This window comes from Panicum virgatum, chromosome 4K (genome assembly GCF_016808335.1).
Source record: "Panicum virgatum strain AP13 chromosome 4K, P.virgatum_v5, whole genome shotgun sequence".
Taxonomy (NCBI): domain Eukaryota; kingdom Viridiplantae; phylum Streptophyta; class Magnoliopsida; order Poales; family Poaceae; genus Panicum; species Panicum virgatum.
This window is the reverse complement of record NC_053139.1, coordinates 12056853-12075896: the sequence shown is the minus strand read 5'-3', so window position 1 is coordinate 12075896 and position 19044 is coordinate 12056853. Positions and strand designations below refer to the sequence as shown.

The 19044-nt window shown below is 50.8% G+C and overlaps 3 protein-coding genes across 3 annotated transcripts; 2 read left to right on the top strand and 1 right to left on the bottom strand.

Annotated features, from left to right (window-relative positions):
• Positions 1-49: 49 nt before the first annotated feature.
• On the bottom strand, positions 50-2739 carry LOC120701894. Its single transcript, XM_039985701.1, has 4 exons — positions 2394-2739; positions 2114-2323; positions 1233-1780; positions 50-1128 (listed from the first exon to the last, which is right to left on the bottom strand). Exons 3-4 carry the CDS (start codon positions 1777-1779, stop codon positions 50-52), a joined length of 1626 nt encoding a protein of 541 aa, XP_039841635.1. The 5' UTR covers position 1780; positions 2114-2323; positions 2394-2739.
• Positions 2740-6292: 3553 nt separating this feature from the next.
• Positions 6293-6664, top strand: LOC120701892 (secreted RxLR effector protein 161-like). Its single transcript, XM_039985700.1, has one exon. The coding sequence runs from the start codon at positions 6293-6295 to the stop codon at positions 6662-6664; it is 372 nt and encodes a 123-aa protein (XP_039841634.1).
• Positions 6665-6712: 48 nt separating this feature from the next.
• LOC120701891 (receptor kinase-like protein Xa21) lies at positions 6713-9200 on the top strand. The gene is made up of 3 exons (XM_039985699.1): positions 6713-6915; positions 7840-8480; positions 8753-9200. The coding sequence occupies exons 1-3, from the start codon at positions 6713-6715 to the stop codon at positions 9169-9171; spliced, it is 1263 nt and encodes a 420-aa protein (XP_039841633.1). The 3' UTR covers positions 9172-9200.
• The last annotated feature ends 9844 nt before the right edge of the window (positions 9201-19044 follow it).

The following is a 19044-nucleotide window of genomic DNA, read 5'->3' as shown; positions in this document are numbered from 1 at the left end:
GGGTAGATTTTAACGAAACGATGGACGTTTTAATGTTTAAACGAATGTTTTAACGTTTAAACGGACGTTTCACAAGGACGTTTTCTCGTGAAAACGTCGTTTTAATAACAGGGAAATAAGCTGTCAAATGCAATGGAGAATTAAATCTTTCATTCATCTTCTTCTCAATAACAACTAGTACATCCTTGAATCGAGTCTCATTATTGCCAAAGACCTCTTTGATCTCTCTCTTTGCCTTTAGTAGTTCTCCATAAATGAAACCCATGGATGCCTTCACATCCCCATCAGCCAAACGGAGGACTTTGAACAATGGCTCAAAAACAGCCAATATTAGCTTCACTTCCTTCCAAAAGGTTGGACTCAATATAGTTGCTGTGGCATATTTTCCTTTCTTTGATTTCACATCCTTCAATAAGTCCCACCTAGTATGAACCACCATTTTTCTTAGCTGGTCCTTCTTCTCTAGCATGCTGTTCAAAGTGAGAAAGTTTGAAGCAAACCTAGTCACTCCTGCCCTCACTACCTCTTTCCCCTCCATGAAGTATCTCAAGCAGTCCAATGTTCTTGTGTGGCCATAGACAAATATGGTAAATGCCTTTGCTTGGTCAATCACTTTCTTGAACCGAGGCAAGTTGCCAATTCCTTGGAGCATCAAGTTTATTGTGTGAGCTGCACAAGATGTCCAAAATATCTGTGGTCTCTTCTCAAGCAATAGCTTCTTTGCTACCATGTTGTTGGAGGCATTGTCGGTCACTACTTGCACCACATTTTCTAGACCCAAGTCTTCAATTGCTTTGTCCACTAGTTCAAAGATGACTTCACTTGTGTGTGACACATCTGACATCTCTTTTGAGCTGATGAATTCAGTTCCTTCAGCACAATTAGTGCATAGATTCATTATGCTTCTCCTCTTCCTATCTGACCAAACATCGGGCATAACAGAGCACCCATTTTTCAACTTCTCAGCTTGACGTTCCTGCATCAAACTCTTGGTTCTTGCATATTCTTGTTCCAGCAATTTCTCTCGTAGTAAATCATCACTTGGAGGCTGAAATCCAGGTCTAAACTGTTCAATTGCTTCACACATTTGCTTGAAGTCATCATTGTCACATGCATTGAAAGGTATTGCTGCAAATGTATAAAAAAAGAAGCCAAATTTGTGTTCAGTACAGGAATAACAACAGTTAATGAATTTTAAAATGCAAATACAGATTAGTATAGTAGTAATTTACCATGATTATAGACCCATCTTGCAATATACTTGTACACCTCATTTGATCTTTCTTTCCAAAGTTCTTTGTTCAGCTGCTGTTGCTTTAAAGACTCAGTCTTGGTAGCTGTAGGATCAATAGCACGTGTCCATTTGTCAATAGCTCCTAATTTGTGAGGCTGTGAACTAACAACACAAGTGACTTCCTCTGACTCTCCAACCCTAGACACATCCACTTCCGCTCTAAGTTCTAGCTCACGGACAGTCTTCTCCTCCCTCTTCCTTTTTGCATCTTCTAGTGCTTTCTTGCACTTTGCTTTAGCCTCTGAAGACTGTTGTGTTCTAACTGGACATTTAGTCACATTCTTTCCTTCATGAGCCAAATGCTGCTTCAGCCTATAAATCCCTCCCCTCATCTCCTTATTACAAAGGTTGCACCTGACCTTGTCCTTGTTGTTAGCATCAACAAGAACACCATACTCCCATCCAACATCATCTGAGTTCCTTTTCAGGAGATTCACTGCCTCAGTGCTGGCTCCATCAACTTGTGCATTCTCTGATGTCGGCATCCTACAGTTAGGCAATGGGCATGCATTGAAATAACTCAAATAAGTGATTCATTCATCATTCAGAGCAGTTTCAAATCACAAAAACACCACAATTAAGCCTCTGTACACATGAGTGCTCTCAGAACAAGGACATAAACATGACATAAACATGAACATGAGTGCTCTCAGATCTGACATAAACATGAGTGCTCTCTGTTTGCTGTAAATAAGCAGTGCTAAAAAAGGACATAAACATGCATTTCTGTACAAACAACATAATGCTCTCAGCCTAGGAGCAACACATGCCACCAACAACATAATACTGGTCAGCCTAGGAGCAGGGGAGGGGACTGACCTTGGAGCAAGATGAGGTCGTCGGCGGTGAGGACCTTGCAGACTTGGAGGCTGGAGCAGTGCAGCGGGGAGGAGGTTCGAGGAGCAGTGCGGCCGGCGGAGCTTCCCAGGCTTGGAGGAGCAGCGCCGGCGGGTGGAACTTCCCAGGCGAGGAGGAGTAGCGCCGGCGGGTGGACCTTCAGGCGGGGAGGAGCAGAGCCGGCGGGTGGACCTTCAAGCGGGGAGGAGCAGAGCCGGCGAGTGGACCTTCAGGCAGGGAGGAGCAGAGCCGGCGGGTGGACCTTCAGGCAGGAGCGGCGTCTGGGAGCAGGAAACGTCTGGGCGGCTCTTATCCTTCCAGCGCGCAGCCTCAATTGTTCCCGGCTTCCCGCGCTCGACGCCATGCGCGCGCTTCCGCAGCGGCCGAAAAAACGCCCGCACAGCTGGGCCGCCCGCCTACACGCCGCCTACAGCGTCTGCGCCCCGCCGAATCGGCGCCGACTCGCCGCCGAGCGCTTCCTAGGCGCTGCGCCCGCCTAGGACCCCAACTAGCCCCCTAGGCCAGGCGACGGGCGTCGACTACCGACTAGTCGCGCGGAATCGCGCCTAGGCGAGCGCCTAGCGGAACAGGGGTCGTGAAGAAGACGGTGCGGGACGTCGGTGGCGCGCAGTACCCCATGCTCACTCCCACGAACTATGCCGAGTGGGTGGTACTGATGAAGGTGATACTTAAGGCGAGGCGCCTATGGGCGGCGGTGACCGTGGGCACCGCTGACGAAGAAGACGACCAGTCGGCCAAGGAGGCCATCCTCAAGTCCGTGCCGGCAGAGTACGTCGTCCCGCTCGGCGCCAAGGACTCCGCCAAGGAGGCGTGGGAAAGCCTGGAGACGATGTGGCTGGGCGGCGACCGCGTGCGCAAGGCGAAGGCGCAGCAGCTCAGGCGGGAGTACGAGGCGATCGCGTTCCGCGATGGAGAGGCCATCGAGGACTTCGCGCTGCGGCTCACCTCACTGGTAAGCCAGCTAGCGCAGGTTGGCGTCGACATCGGAGAGGAGGAAGCGGTGGCCAAGTACCTGCGGGTCGTGCCGCCCCGGTTCACGCAGATTGCGCTCTCAATCGAGACGCTGCTCGACATGAGCACGCTCTCGATCGAGGACGTCGCCGGGCGGCTCAAGGCGGTCGAGGACCGCGCGGAGGCCCCCGCCCGCACGACTGCCGGCGGCCAGCTACTGCTCACAGAGGAGCAGTGGGCAGCGCGCCTGCGCGAGAGGAAGCAGGGGGAGGGCTCCTCTGTTTCGTGCAGCGGCGGCGGAGGCGGCGCGCGGCAGGCGGCGCGGCAAGCCACGGTGAAAGGCGGAGGGCGCCGGCAAGGAGCCGCGACGCCAGGAGCGGGCGCACCTCGCCCAGGATGACGAGGAAGAGCCTGCGCTGCTCATGGCGCAGTCTGTGCCATCAACACCGAGGCAGAGGACCGCGGCGGGCGCGTCAAGCTCGACGAGCCGCGCGCGTGGGTCAACCTCGGGCGAGCAGAGGAGGCAGAGGAGCTGTGGTACCTCGACGCCGGCACGAGCAACCACATGACCGGGAACCGTGCGGCCTTCTCCGAGCTCGACACCGGAGTCGTCGGCACCGTGAAGTTCGGGGACAACTCCGGCGTCGACATCCAAGGGCGCGGCACGGTCGTGTTCCAGTGCAAGAATGGCGAGCACAAGGCGTTGACGGATGTGTACTACATCCCCAAGCTCCGGAGCAACATCGTCAGCATTGGCCAGCTCGACGAGCGAGGCTGCCTGGTGCTGATCGACGGTGGCGTGCTCCGGAACAAGGACCGCGAGCGGAAGCTGCTCGCCAAGGTCGAGCGCGACAGGAATCGCCTCTACACCTTGGTGCTGCGCATTGCGCGCTCGGTGTGCTTGGCGCCAAGGTGCGACGATGCGGCGTGGATGCTCTGGCCATTTGAGCTTCGATGCTCTGGCCAGGATGGCGCGGCAAGGCATGGTGCGAGGGCTGCCACTGATCGAGCATGCCAGCGAGCTGTGCGACAACTGCCTTGCTGGGGAAGCAGAGGAGGCTGCTGTTCCCCAAGAAGGTGAGCTACTGCACTGGCGACACCCTCGAGCTCGTCCACGGCGACCTCTGCGGGCCTATCACGCCGGCAACGCACGGCGGACGGCGCTATTTCCTGCTCTTGGTGGACGACTGCAGCCGCTACATGTGGCTGCACCTGCTGTCGAGCAAGGACGAGGCGCCAACGGTGATCAAGGAGTTCCAGGTGCAGGTGGAGACGGAGACGGGGAAGAAGCTACGCGTGCTGTGGACAGATCGCGGTGGCGAGTTCACCTCGGTTAAGTTCGGCCTCTACTGCGCGGGACAGGGCGTTGAACGCCACCTCACGGCGCCGTACTCGCCGCAGCAGAATGGTGTCGTGGAGAGGAGGAATCAAACGGTGGTCGGCATGGCTAGGAGCATGCTGAAGGCCAAGAAGATGCTGGCGGCGTTCTGGGGCGAGGCGGGGAGCATGGCGGTGTTCATCCTGAACCGCGCGCCCACCAAGAGCCTGAAGGGCACGATGCCATTCGAGGCTTGGCACGGGAGGAAGCCGGACGTGTCCTTCCTCAGGACATTCGTCTGTGTCGGGCACGTGAAGAAGACGAAGCCCAACCTCGCCAAGCTGGAAGACAGGAGCACTCCCATGGTGTTCCTAGGGTACGAGCGCGGGAGCAAGGCTTATCGGCTCTACGACCCGGCCAGCAGCAAGGTGGTCGTGTCCCACGACGTCGTCTTCGACGAGGCGGCGTGCTGGGGCCGGGAGTCCGGCGATGGGGAAACGACGCCAGGCGGCCTGAGCAACTCTTTCACCGTCGAGTACATGGTGTACTCCGGTGCGGGGGAGCTGGCTCACGACAAAGGGGAAGCAACACCCTCGAGCGAGTCTTAGGGGACACCCTCGAGTGCGACACAGGGGGCACCCTCGAGCGAGTCGCAGGGGACACCCTCGAGTGCGACACAGGGGGCACCCTCGAGCGAGTCGCAGGGGACACCCTCGAGAGCGGCACAGGGGGCACCCTCGAGCGAGACACAGGGGACACCCTCGAGTGCGACACAGGGGGCACCCTCGAGCGAGGCGCAGGGGGTACCCTCGACAGCGGCACAGGTGACACCCTCGAGCGAGGCGCAGGTGACATCCTCGTGAGCGGGGCAAGGGACTCCGATCTCTGCCGCAACGAGCACCGTTTCGTCGATTCACTTCGTCACGCCTCCGCCGAGCGCCTCCCCGAACATCGACGCCGATTACTCCGGCGAGCCACTCCGATTCCGTCTAGTGGATGACATCGTTGGCATGGGGAGTCCGTCCGGGCAGGCGGCCCATGTGCTGGACGACCTCGAGCTGCATCTGGGCAGTGCAGAGGAGCCACCAAACTTCGCCGCAGCAGAACAGGAGGCACGCTGGCGGGCGGCGATGCTGGAGGAAATGGCGGCGGTGGAGAAGAACCGCACGTGGGAGCTGGTGGATCCGTCGGCCGGTTGCCGGCCAATTGGGCTCAAGTGGGTGTTCAAGGTGAAGCGGAACGAGCGCGGCGAGGTGGTGCGGCACAAGGCACGGCACGTCGCCAAGGGATTCGTGCAGCGCGAGGGCATCGACTTCGAGGAAGTCTTTGCGCCGGTGGCGCGCATGGAGTCCGTGCGCTTGCTGTTGGCGCTGGCGGCGGTGAGGTGCTGGAAGGTCCATCACCTGGACGTTAAATCGGCATTTCTTAACGGAGAGCTTGCCGAGGAGGTGTACGTGCAGCAGCCGCCGGGATTTGTCATCGCCGGCGAGGAGCACAGGGTGCTCCGCCTGCGCAAGGCCCTGTATGGGCTGCGTCAGGCACCGCGCGCGTGGAACATCAAGCTCGACGCCAGCCTCGCATCGCTCGACTTCACCAAGTGCGCCACCGAGCACGCCCTCTACACACGGCGGTCGAATGGAGGCCTGGTGATCGTCGGCGTGTACGTCGACGACCTCATCGTCACCGGAGCTGAACAGCGGGACATCGACGCGTTCAAGGAGAGGATGAAGTCGATGTTCCACATGTCAGACCTCGGTCTACTCACCTACTACCTCGGCATTGAGGTGGAGCAGACCGAGAATACCATCACGCTCCGCCATAGCGCCTACGCGAGAAGCGGATTGGGCGAGTGCAGGGTGTGCTAGACGCCCATGGAGGAGAAGGTGAAGCTGTCAAAGGACAGCACGGCCCCCTTGGTGGACGCCACGAGCTACCGGAGCATCGTCGGCGCATTACGTTACCTCACGCACATGCGGCCGGACATTGGGTTCGCCGTGGGGTACGTGAGCCGGTTCATGGCAGAGCCGCGGGAGGATCACCTCACCGCGGTCAAGCATCTGCTCCGCTATGTGGCAGGGACGCGCGACTACGGGCTCGTCTACCCAAGGAGGAGCAGAGGAGAGCTGGAACTGATTGGGTTCAGCGACAGCGACATGGCGGGCGACGTTGATGGACGAAGGAGCACGACTGGTGTGCTCTTCTTCCTTGGAGCGTGCCCGATCTCCTGGCAATCGATGAAATAGAAGGTCGTTGCGCTGAGCACTTGCGAGGCAGAGTACATTGCGGCGGCGATGGCATGTTGCCAGGGAGTTTGGCTGGGGCGGCTGCTGGCAGAGCTCACCGGAGAAGAAGCTCGGGCACCCATCCTGATGGTGGACAACCAGTCCGCCATCGCCTTAGCAAAGAACCCCGTCCACCACGACCGGAGCAAGCACATCGACACCAAGTATCACTTCATCCGTGATTGCGTCGATGGTGGACAGATCAGGCTCGAGTATGTCAAGATAGCTCGACAGCTCGGGGACATCCTCACCAAACCACTTGGGCGCATTCGACTCATAGAGTTGAGGACCAAGATTGGAGTTGAGAATATCAAGCAAGAGCAATGCAATTAGGGGAAGAATTGATAGATAATTACCCATGCTCATGCTTACTTTTTCCATGCCTAGTAGTAGTAGCAGCACTAGCTTGTACTCAGTCAAGCCTGTCATTTACTCTTGGGCGGCAAAGGACTGTTGTGCATAGTAGCCGCTGCAAGTTGCAGCATAGTAGCAGTAGATGGCTGTACATATAATAGTCATGGCTGCATTGTACTGTAGAGTCATGCCTTGTAAATTCTCACTTTGACCGGTGTGTCTATAAAGAGGAGAGCAGCTGCAGCTCAGAGTCTTAGGCAGCTCCACTTCGTGTGCTCTTCCTGAGTCCTTCTTCCTCTCATCTTCTTCCTCCATCTGCAAGCAAGAGGGTGTTGTGTGTGTATGAGGGAGTGCCAACAATTCCATCATCCATTGGTGAGTGTCAAAGTTTAGAGTATATCAATGTATCTGGAAACATTCTTCAAGGAAAAATTCCATCATCACTCGAAAAACTGAAGGGCCTCTTGGTCCTTGACCTTTCCCAGAATAATTTATCTGGGGCCATCCCAGAATTTCTCGGGACTTTGAGAGGTCTTTCTTCTCTGAATCTCTCATTCAACAAATTTGAAGGACAAGTTCCACAAGATGGGATATTTCTCAATGCAACTGCGATCTCGATCATTGGGGATGATGGCCTGTGTGGTGGTATCCCTCAACTGAAATTGCCAGCCTGCACCAGAAACATCTTCAAGAAGTCATCTTCTAAGCTCATCACAATAGCTTCCATATGCAGTGTTTGCATTCATAACACTAGTGTCTGCACTGTTCACATTGTACTATAGGAAAAAGATTGCAGAAGCAAACCTACAAGCATCACTCCAACAATATATGAGGGTTTCTTATGGTGAATTAGTAAGGGCAACAAATGGTTTTGCTTCTGAGAATATTATCGGTGCAGGAAGCTTTGGCTCAGTCTATAAGGGTATAATGATAAGCACTGACCAACAAGAAGTCGCTGTTAAGGTCCTCAATCTCACACAACATGGTACATCTCAAAGTTTCATTGCAGAATGTGAGACGTTGAAAAGTGTTCGACATCGGAATCTAGTGAAGTTATTGACAGTATGTTCAAGCATTGGTCATCAGGGTCACGAATTCAAGGCCCTTGTATACAAGTTCCTACCAAACGGAAATTTAGACCAATGGTTACACCAGAATTTCCATGAAGATGAAGAACCCAAGGTGTTAGATCTCATTTCGAGACTACAGATTGCAATTGATGTAGCATCCTCACTTGAATATCTCCACCAACACAAGCCTTTGCCAATCGTTCACTGCGACCTTAAGCCAAGCAATGTTCTCCTTGATACTGACATGGTCGCTCATGTCAGTGATTTTAGCCTAGCAAGGTTTCTACATCAAGACTTGCAGCAGTCAGGTAGTTGGGCATCAATGAGAGGAACAATTGGTTACGCTGCTCCAGGTGGGCTTTTGTTATGAATCTTTATTCTATTCTTTACATATTCCACCACAATGGTTTCAATCAACTAAAGTCGCATTCTAATGATTTCATTACTTAGGACAACACATTTTCATGAAATTTATTATATCTGCAATATAGAAGAACTATATCACATTCTCCAGCTAAACACCATGGACGTTCTGAAAATGGACTGTTTCAAAGCAATCACCAATTGCACATACCTATGGTTGTGCCTATCGTTTATTTGCAACTCTTTTGTTTGTTAATTTCAGAGTATGGACTGGGTAATGAAGTCTCAATCCAAGGTGATGTTTATAGCTACGGAATCCTATTGTTGGAGACGTTCACAGGAAAAAGACCAACGGACAGTGAATTCGTACAAGCCCTTGGACTTCGCAAGTATGTTGAAATGGCACTGCCAGAAAGGGTGGCTAACATCATAGACCAAAACTTACTACAAGAGGTAGAGGACTGTGAGGCAAGAAGCACAACCTCTTGCAGCAATGAGGACATCAAAATTTCTTGCATCATATCGATTCTGCGCATTGGAACTTCCTGTTCTGCAGAGATGCCAACAGACCGTCCATGGATCGGAGATGCCCTCAAGGAGTTGGAGTCAATCAGAGACAAGCTTCGGAAGGATTTCCTCCAAGAAGGATTGCCAAGGCATAGCAGGGCTCAAGAGCATTGAAACATTACAATCAGCCAGGCCCACAAGGCATTTACCGGGTGAAAATTTCTGCAGCTCCTCGCCATTCAGAAGGCCCCAACTTGTCCCTCACAAAGCTGTAGTTCTGTCGAGTAAAAGGGAATGTATAGTTGCAAAACCTGAATCCAGAACTCGCTGGTTTTCATCCTCTTTTCTAGTTTCTTTTTTTTTCATTTTCCCATAACGAATTCCATCTGCTACAAGTCTACAACTACAACTAGACAAATCAACCACTTCCCGTGTAGAGAGTAGTAATCACAGAGACGCCTACGGGATGAGGAGTTCACCTACAACGCGGCAACGACGATTCAAGACGAGGACGACGCAGCGAGCCAGCGACGGAGGTTGCCGGCTTGCCGCCCAGCGCGTTCCAGCCAGGGGCCCGGATCCCGACCCCATAGTCACTCGACTTCACTGGAAGCCTCTACCCAGACCTGCGCGGCCGTGCGCTCCGTGTAGGAATCCGAAGACCAATAGGTGGCGGGGGAGGGGAGGCGGTCGCCGCCTCGACGGCGAGATGACATCATTGGCGTGACAGAGAAGAGAAGCTCGGCGACTTGGTCTGGGCTTTGGTTGGATAGTTTAGGCCCGATGTTGGTAACTTGGGCTGGGCTGTCTAGAGGATTTGGTCCATGAAAAGATCGTGGCTCAAGAAGGGGGTTGAATTGGGACTTTTTCGAATTTCTATCTAGTCCTTAACTTAGACTAGTATTGTCCAATCTACAAATTCAAAACCTAGTCACTAGAGCACGCTAGCAAAGGGTTCTTAGGTAGGTAAACACACTATCATGATCATTTTGCCTAGAAGGATGCACACTAGGAAGAACAAAACCTAAGCAAGAGCTCACGCTACCATGCAAGTTGTTCTAGTCAAACTACAAGCAAATAAAAGCAAGAATAGCAACAAAAAGAATTAATTGCTTAAAGTAAAAGTAAAGGACACGAGACAACCGGATTTTTTCCCGTGGTATCGAGGAGTTGACGCTCCCCCCAATCCACGTTGGAGCACCCACACAAGGGTATAGCTCCCTTGCTCCACCAAGAAGCAAGTGATCACTAAGAATGCTCCTTCTCCATCTCCAAAACGGCGAGCTTTACACCGTGTACAATCTTCTTGTCTTGGGGACACCGTGTACAATCTTCTTGTCTTGGGGCTCCTACAAACTCCAAGAGCTCACCAAGAACCTCCCGATCACCAAGACCGGTTAGGTGCCGTCAAACACCAAGAGTAACAAGCTCCTAAGCCTTCACTTGACCTACACTCAGTTGGCCCTAGCTCAAGCACACTTGCTACACTTGCAAAGGATGGATTCTTCAAGGTTGAAGCACAAACAAAATGCTAGATCTTCTCTTGTTTGCTCAAAGCACTTTCTCTTCTTCTCAAGGGTGGCCTCAAGTATTCAGGGTGTCAAAGGCAACTGAAATGAGCCATGGGGTGCCCTTATATAGAGTGGAAAGAGTTACATAGCCGTTGGAAGTCCACTGCAGAAAAACCGTGGGCACCGGAAGAACCGATGGGTGTCAGATTTGAGGCGTCGGTTCAACCGGTCTCTCTGTATCCAAATTGTAGCCGTTGGGGTTCTGACACAGTATCCAGGCTTGCGTCATTGCACCGGTGCATGCTCCGTAGAGGCATCGGTTCAACCGGTGCTGAAGAGGTTCACTGATCAACACAAACAAGCTCTCTGGAACATAGGACGTCTAATGCACCGGTGCTTTGATTCTGAAGCGTCGGTTCAACCGGTGCTGAAGAGAAGTTGAAGTCCACCAAAACATGCTCTCTGGAACATGGTACATCCAATGCACCGGTGCTTATCTTTTGACCGTCGGTTCAACCGGTGCTATAGAGTTTTTGACTTGATTCCTGCCTGCATCCAGAGAAGATAGACCGACAGGGCATCGGTCCTTCCGCCAAGCATCGGATGCTCCGTCGCTAGGGCACCGGTTCAACTGGTGCTGCTGTTTTTCTTTGTTTTCAGCTGAATTGACTTGGATTCGAATTTAACTTCGTTTGTTTCTTCTTCCAAGCGTTGTGTTGACTTCTATTGACCATCTTGGCCTGTTTTTGAGCGAGTGTGCATGATTTCTAAGGCCAACTCAATTTTGATCAAGCTACTAACTCACGAACCCCTCTTAAAAGTACGGTCAAGAACTAAAAACTATAAACCCTATCTAAATCAAGTGTCCTTCATCTTCTTGTGACACTTGAGACTAGAAAGGTCCTTAATCTTTGAAAATGAGTCCTTGGCACGCATGGTTGTTTCGAATTGAGGGATCTCTTTTCACATTCCATATGAGACTTAACTAATCATTAATATTTCCTTCAAAACATACGTTAGTCGCATACGGTTGTCATTAATCACCGAAACTTACCATTAGCATCTATCGGCCTAGATGCGCTTCAATCTCTCCCTTTTTGGTGATTGATGACAACACAAAGTAGAGATATATACTATATGAAAATGAAAGCGATAAACAAGCATGCAATACTCGAAATAAAGCACATGTAGGGACATGTCAACACAGAGCAAACACAATATCCAAAAAACATGTCCATACACAAAATCCATGAAGTCCAATCACGCCACAAACCACCAAGCTCCCCCTATCTCTACTCCCCCTATCTATCTCCCCCTTTGGCAACAAAGCACCAAAAAGAAAGGCGATCTAATCCTGAGCTGGAGAAGGTGGGGTCTTCAGGCTGGGTTCGGTGGAAAACTGAGCGGCGGAGTTGTCGGCGTCGTCGTCCATCCAGTCGTCGTCGACCGAAGAGGACTTCTGCTCGACCGGAGTCGTCGGAGCAGCAGAAGTAGCTGGAGTAGCGGTAGTAACTGGCTCGGCGACGATCGTGGAATCCGTCGGAGGGGCAGACGTGACGGGAGTCAGGTCTAGCTGTGTAGGGCGCACGACGGACGGACGGAGCACCTTAGGCTGAGAAGGTGAGTCGAACGTGAGTGACTAAGCTGAGGGGTGCTGTAGCTGATGCAGAACTTGCTGCTTTCTGAGGAACTCTACACGCTGCTCGGCGGTCCAGATACTAGGCTGTGGAGCATGAGCCGGAGCAGCGGTGGAAGTATGAGCAGGACTGGCAAACAACCCGGTCTGAAGAAAGGGTGACATCGGGAATGACGCCAAGGGTGTCTGCACAAAACCGCCAACAGGTGGAGCAGGAGCTGTGGGGTCGAACTGGAGCTGCTGGGGTGTGCGGAGCTGAGGCTCAGGCAGTCCAGTGTGACGGTATAGCTGACCGAAGCATCCCGAGAAGAATGTGAACATCTGCTGCTGAATCTGGGACTGCTGCTGTAGCTGTAGCCTCATGGCCTCCTGCTGCTGTCGAATCCCCTCAAGCACTAATGTCTGGGCCTCCTGCTGGCGAGCCTGCTCGGCTTGCATACTCAGCTGAGCTGCAGCAAACCGGTCCTGCTGGTCAGAGAGCCGAGTAAGTATAGCTGCAAGAGAGTCTGGCTGTGTGACCTGTGCAGTGGTAACTGGAGGAGCAGGGGCTCGTGCTGCACCGGAGGATCCTGCCTCATCGTCATGAGCACCTCGAGGAACAGTAACAGTGGGAATGAAATCCTCGTCATCCTCCGAGTCCTCTGAGTCTGTGATCAGGTAGTGTGGGAGATGGGCCTCTGCTGCTAGTGAAGCGTCCTCGACTGCTGTCGGATCGTCTGCAACTCTGCCCTCAGCCAAGATACGCTCATCCAGAACCCGCTGTGCTCGGCGCTGGCCTCTCGAGCCACGACGACCGTCTCGAGGAGTAGCAGGTGAGTAAAAACTGAAGTGTGTCCTCGACTGCTCCACCTCATCCATATGCTCATTCTGACTTAGCTGAGCCAGAATCCAGCAGATCCAATGAGCAAAAGGATGGCGACGGTGAACTGTCATCCCATCCAGAATCACGTCCTCTAGCTCGCAGATAAAGAAGTCGATGAGGTCAAAGTATCGTCTTGTCATGATATACAGTAGAAGCCACTGCTACAGAGCTGTGATCCCCTCGTTGTATCCAATCCGGAACAACAGACTCTTTCTCAAAGCTAGGTGAACGGTGTGAGCTACGGGAGTCAGTCTGTCCGGGGTCCTCGGTGTGCCAGGCAGGAAGGGCTGCTGAAAAAGAACACTGATCTCCTCGTCAGACGGGGCGTGAGACTCATGAGGACGACGAGGAGGCACCGTGCTGCCATAAGCCTGATAGTGCACGAAGTGTGGCTCCTCGGCAATCTGAACTCCAAGCAGGGTAGCCAGTCGAGCTCGGGTCAAATGATAGTGCCTCTCCTAGAACATGAAGTCAATGAACTGCCGATCCTCCTCAATAAACAGAGTGGCGTAGAAGACTCGAACCCACTCTCGAATGTACCGGGACCTCTCATTGAGTAGAGCAGGCAATCCATCATAACTCTCGAAAAGAGGAAGCACCGGAATCCCTCCTGCTGCCACACGCATAGCCACCCAGTGGAGCATCTTGTGCTCACTGATCTTGATATCCAACTGGCAGTAGGTGTGGTAAAAAGACTCCTGAAGCAGAGTGTGAAAGCGACGATCAACTCCAACGTCTCTCTGCTCGGGAAACCACTGCTCCGGGGTGACATATCTCAGTCTCTTGACCCTAGGTCCTGGAATACCCCTGAGATCAAATAACTCAACCTCGGGCAGCTCCTCACCACTGTCCTGACCTCCTATCTCAGTGCCACTGCCGGTGTGCTGCTGTTGTGCCTGACCTGCTCCCCTCTGAGTACCACCACCTCGAGTCCGTGGCGAGAGAGGGACTCAGGTGTGGTCTGAGCTGTCTGAGTACGTCCTGAGCGATGTAACTGTTGTTGTGGCTCCCCCTGAGTATGAGGATCCCTGATCCTGAGAGAACCCTGCCTGTCTGCAGCATCTGCAACTGCCTCTGCTTGCTCTCGCTCGCGGTCCTCATGGGTGCGCTTCTTCTTTTTCTGCACAACCATCTTACCCTTGCCCTTCTTGTCACCAGCCATCTGACATAGAAGCATAACATGGAATGATATCAGTCTAAAACAAGAAGTCTAGTGGATAGCAGCCTTGATATCGATGACACGCTAAAAGGTTTAAAAGATATCTATGTGAGCATGTGCAAAAACAAATGACATATGTGGTCATGTGAAAAGAGGATATGAAAGCAAAGATATGACACATGCCGAGAAACGTGAGATCATACCCTAACGATTCAGCGAGGAACGAAGAGAATGCCTAAGGGGCAATTCCTCGAACACTTGGTCGGCGCTGAAGCAAAAGGTGGAGAAGATGGGATAGAGCTCAAACTCTTGTGCGTGTAGGACTGGTAGGTGAAGATTCACGCGCGGAGTAGGTCAGGGGCGCGTGGAGGAGACCGAGCGGCGGCGCAGGCAGTGGGGAGCGGTGGCGCGGCGAAGGATACGCGGGTGCAGGGCGGCGCGCGGCTTACGGGCGGCGCAGGCGCGAAGCTAGCGAGGCGCGGGCGCGGTGCTATGGAGGCGCGTGCAGGCGGCGGCGCAGTGGAGCAGCAGCGGCGCTCGGGTGGCGGCGCGGCGAGAGGGCGGCGGCGTGGAGTTCGGGCGGCAACGGCGGTTTGGATTTGGAAAGAGAGAGGAGGCGGTGTGACTGATGCATGGGGCCCACAGGCGAGATAAGTGAAATAGGTCAAGCGGGCGCGCAAACCCTAAGGCATCGGAAGTTCCGATGGTTCAGAGAAAAGAGCATCGGTGTATTCACCGGTTTGAGTTTGACCAGATCTGGTTGAGATGAAAACGTGGTCAACAGGGGCACCGGAAGAACCGCTACCGAGGCATCGGAACATCCGACGGTCGTCGGTGCATTGGCAGGAGTAAAGTCCAGAGACTCTGCAAGGGCCATTACTCCACGCAGTAGCACCGGTTGAACCGATGCATAGGCGTCGGTGTAACGGTCGGAGTTTGTTCCAGAGACGATGCAGAAAACCGAGCCACGAAGACTTAAGCACCGGTTGAACCGATGCAGTGAAAAACCAGGCGTCGGTTTAACCGGTGGTTAAAAAAAAATTCTGCTGAACTACAAACTCTACTTCTGATCCAAATTCACAAAAGCCAAGGCCATAAACACTCAATTTGGACAATTTTCGAGAGACAACCTCACCCCTCAAACACTCATACTAAGTGCTCACAAGCTTTTATATAAACATAGGCAAATTAAGATCCAAGCGAGGTTTAAACAAAAAAAAACAAATGTATGAGCCACTTTGCCTATGAACTTAGAGATTGAAACTTTAAGTTCGATAGAACGTGACTCAATAGGCATGAAAGCACAATATTGATCTTATCACTCTTGTGGAGATGATATATCATATTTAACATGAATATCTTTCTCGAAGTGTGATTTGCTCCCTTGTGATGCTACTAACATGATGCAATGCCAATGCAAAGCTAGAAATTAAATATGGATGCATTCTATATGACAAGCATATGCATTGCAAGAATTTAAATCTATCTTGTCAAGTTTGAACCCTTGGCAAGCTTCTTCATAATGAACCATTCTTTATGCCATGAGCGAAACGTAGATCACCGGCTCATGCAAGACCCATGTTCATCACTATCTTGACAAGGTTAGACAAGCCCCTAGCATTTGTACATATGAAATGCATCTATATGACAAGGCATTTATATGACGTTAGAAGCATCTAGAACGTTAAGCTCACTTCGCAACCTACAAAAGGTGCTCTCATCTAAAGGTTTGGTGAAGATATCCGCCAATTGATCTTCGGAACGAACACCACAAAATAGTATATCATTCCTTGCCACAGGATCTCTTAGAAAGTGATGGCGAATATCTATGTGCTTGGTGCGAGAGTGTTGAACCGGGTTATTAGCAATTTTAACGGCACTCTCGTTATCACAAAGGAGTGGGATCCTATCTGATACTACACCATAGTCCAAGAGGCTTTGCTTCATGTAGAGGATTTGAGCACAACAAGCTCCGGCAGCAATATATTCCGCCTCCGCGGTTGACAAGGCCACGGAATTTTGTTTCTTTGATGACCAAGAGACTAAGGAACGCCCCAGCAAGTGGCACCCACCCGATGTACTCTTGCGATCCACACGGCATCCGGCAAAGTCCGAATCCGAGTATCCCAAAAGTGTAAAACTAGCGCCTTTGGGGTATCACAAGCCTATGCTAGGCGTATGCTTGAGATATCTAAGGATCCTCTTAACGGCACTAATGTGTGATTCCTTAGGATTAGCTTGAAAGCGGGCACACATGCATACGCTAAACATGATATCGGGCCTAAATGCGGTTAGGTAAAGAAGTGACCCAATCATGGAACGAAAAGAGAGTTTGGTCAACCGATTTACCTCCCTCATCCAAGTCAAGATGTCCATTAGTTGGCATTGGAGTCTTGATCGGCTTGCAATCATCCATCTTGAATTTCTTGAGAATATCCTTTGTATACTTTTCTTGATGGATGAAAGTCCCTTCCTTCAATTGCTTGATTTGAAACCCAAGGAAGAAATTGAGCTCACCGATCATGGACATCTCGAATTCCCTAGCCATTATTTCTCCAAATTCTTTGCAAAGAGTGGGGTTAGTTGAACCAAAAATGATATCATCAATATAAATTTGACAAACGAATAGCTCTTTATTGATGATTCTTGTGAATAGAGTTGTATCCACCCTCCCGATCTTGAAGCCCTTGTTGAGAAGGAAGTCACGAAGGCGTTCATACCAAGCCCTTGGCGCTTGCTTGAGCCCGTAGAGCGCCTTGTGCAACCTATAAACATGATTAGGATATCTAGGGTCCTCAAACCCGGGAGGTTGTTCAACAAACACTAACTCATTAATAAAGCCATTTAAGAACGCACTCTTCACATCCATTTGAAAGAGTTTCATGTTATGATGTGAAGCGTACGCTAAAAGGATACGGATGGCTTCAAGTCTTGCAATGAGAGCAAATGTTTCACCAAAATCCAACCCTTCAACTTGTGCGAAGCCCTTAGCCACAAGTCTTGCCTTGTTGCGAATCACTACACCATGCTCATCTTGTTTGTTGCGGAAGACTCACTTGGTACCAATGATATTCTTATCTTGAGGACATTCTTCAAGAACCCAAACTTTATTGCGGGTGAAGTTATTGAGCTCTTCTTGCATGGCTATCACCCAATCCGGGTCCTCAAGAGCTTCATCTATATTTGTGGGTTCCAAGCAAGAAACAAACGAGTAATGTTCACAAAAAGAGGCATATTGACGTCTACGAGTTCTTACTCCACCGGAGGGGTTACCCATGACCAAGTCAATGGGATGATTTCTTGAAGTTCTTGTAAGCCTCTCTTGTGCTTGAGACGTTGATTCTTCTAGTGATTCGTCATCTTGATCTTGAGCTTGAGCTTGTTCACTTGTGATGTGCGTGTCATCAAATGGAAGTTGTTCTTCAACCACTTATTCATCTTAGGCATCATGGAAAGGAGGTGAGGCATCATCTTCTTCATCGGATGACTCATCATGGTGATGTGATGGTGTAGACTTGTCTTCATCCTTTCAGTCATCCTTGGAAGTGACTTCAACTTGAGTGGATGAGGCTTGTAGCTCTTCTACTTCCTCCTTTGGCTTGACTTGCCCAATAGTGATGTTCTTCATGACTTCTCGAAGTGGTTCATCACCTACATCATCACAAGAGAAAACTTCCCCTTGGGAGCCATTAGTCTCATCAAACTAAGTTTCTTCAATCTTGCTTGTAGCACTATTGAATACTCGATATGCTTTGGAGTTTGATGAATAACCAACAAGAAAACCAACATCACATCTACTTTCAAACTTGCCTAGGTGTTTCCTTTTCTTGAAGATGTAGCATTTGCAACCAAACACCCGGAAGTAAGAGATGTTGGACTTCCTCCCAATAAGAAGCTCATAGGGTATCTTTCCCAAGAAGCGGTGAAGATAAACTCGGTTGGATGCATGGCATGCGGTGTTGATGGCTTCCGCCCAAAATCTTTGTGAGATGCCATAGTCATCCAACATTGCTCTTGCAAGAGTGATCAATGTCTTGTTCTTCCTCTCCACCACTCCATTTTGTTGGGGTGTGTATGTTGATGAAAACTCATGCTTGATCCCCAAGTCGTTGCAAAGCTCTTCTACTTGAGTGTTCCTAAACTCCGTGCCATTGTCACTCCGGACCTTCACAACACTTGACTCAAATTCATTTTAAGCTTGCTTGACAAAAATCTTGAAGATCCCCATAGTCTTGCTCTTGTCCTCTAAAAAGAAAGTCCAAGTATATCTAGAATAATCATCAATAATTACAAGACAATAGAGATTACCGCCAAGACTTTTGTAGGTGGTTGGCTCAAAGAAATCCATGTGTAGTAGCTCCAAGCTTCTTGATGTTGACAAATAAGCTTTCATGGGATGTGATGATGCAAATTGCTTCCCGGCTTGACAAGCACTACACAACTTGTTTTTGTCAAATGTAACATCTTTAACACCAACCACCATATCTCGTTTGAAGGCCTTCTTGAGTTGGCTCATGCCAATATGAGCAATGCGGCGATGCCAAAGCCAACCCATGGAGTTCTTGGAGAAGAGACATGTCGCCAAACTTGCATCATTAGATGAGAAGTCAACAAGATAAATGTTACCATGTCGAAATCCTTTGAATATTAAGCTCTTGTCCTCCTTGCTTGTCACTACAACCACACTATCACTAAAGGTGCATATTAGTCCTAAATCACAAAGTTGAGCAATAGATAACAAATTGAAGCTAACCGACTCAACAAGCAACACATTAGAGATAGAAAGATCCTTGGTAATGGCTACCTTATCCAAACCTACCACTTTTCCTTTTGAGTTGTCACCAAAGGTGACTTGTTCATAATCGCCCACATCTTCATC

Excerpts from the sequence above, each read along its gene's own strand:
- LOC120701891 (XM_039985699.1), top strand. The coding sequence starts at position 6,713 with ATGGCATGTTGCCAGGGAGTTTGGCTGGGGCGGCTGCTGGCAGAGCTC. Across the intron at positions 6,916-7,839 it reads GGTGGACAGATCAGGCTCGA|GAAAAAGATTGCAGAAGCAA; the intron begins GTATGTCAAGAT and ends ATTGTACTATAG. Across the intron at positions 8,481-8,752 it reads AATTGGTTACGCTGCTCCAG|AGTATGGACTGGGTAATGAA; the intron begins GTGGGCTTTTGT and ends TGTTAATTTCAG.
- LOC120701892 (XM_039985700.1), top strand. The coding sequence starts at position 6,293 with ATGGAGGAGAAGGTGAAGCTGTCAAAGGACAGCACGGCCCCCTTGGTG.
- LOC120701894 (XM_039985701.1), bottom strand. The coding sequence starts at position 1,779 with ATGCCGACATCAGAGAATGCACAAGTTGATGGAGCCAGCACTGAGGCA. Across the intron at positions 1,129-1,232 it reads AAGATGGGTCTATAATCATG|CAATACCTTTCAATGCATGT; the intron begins GTAAATTACTAC and ends ATACATTTGCAG.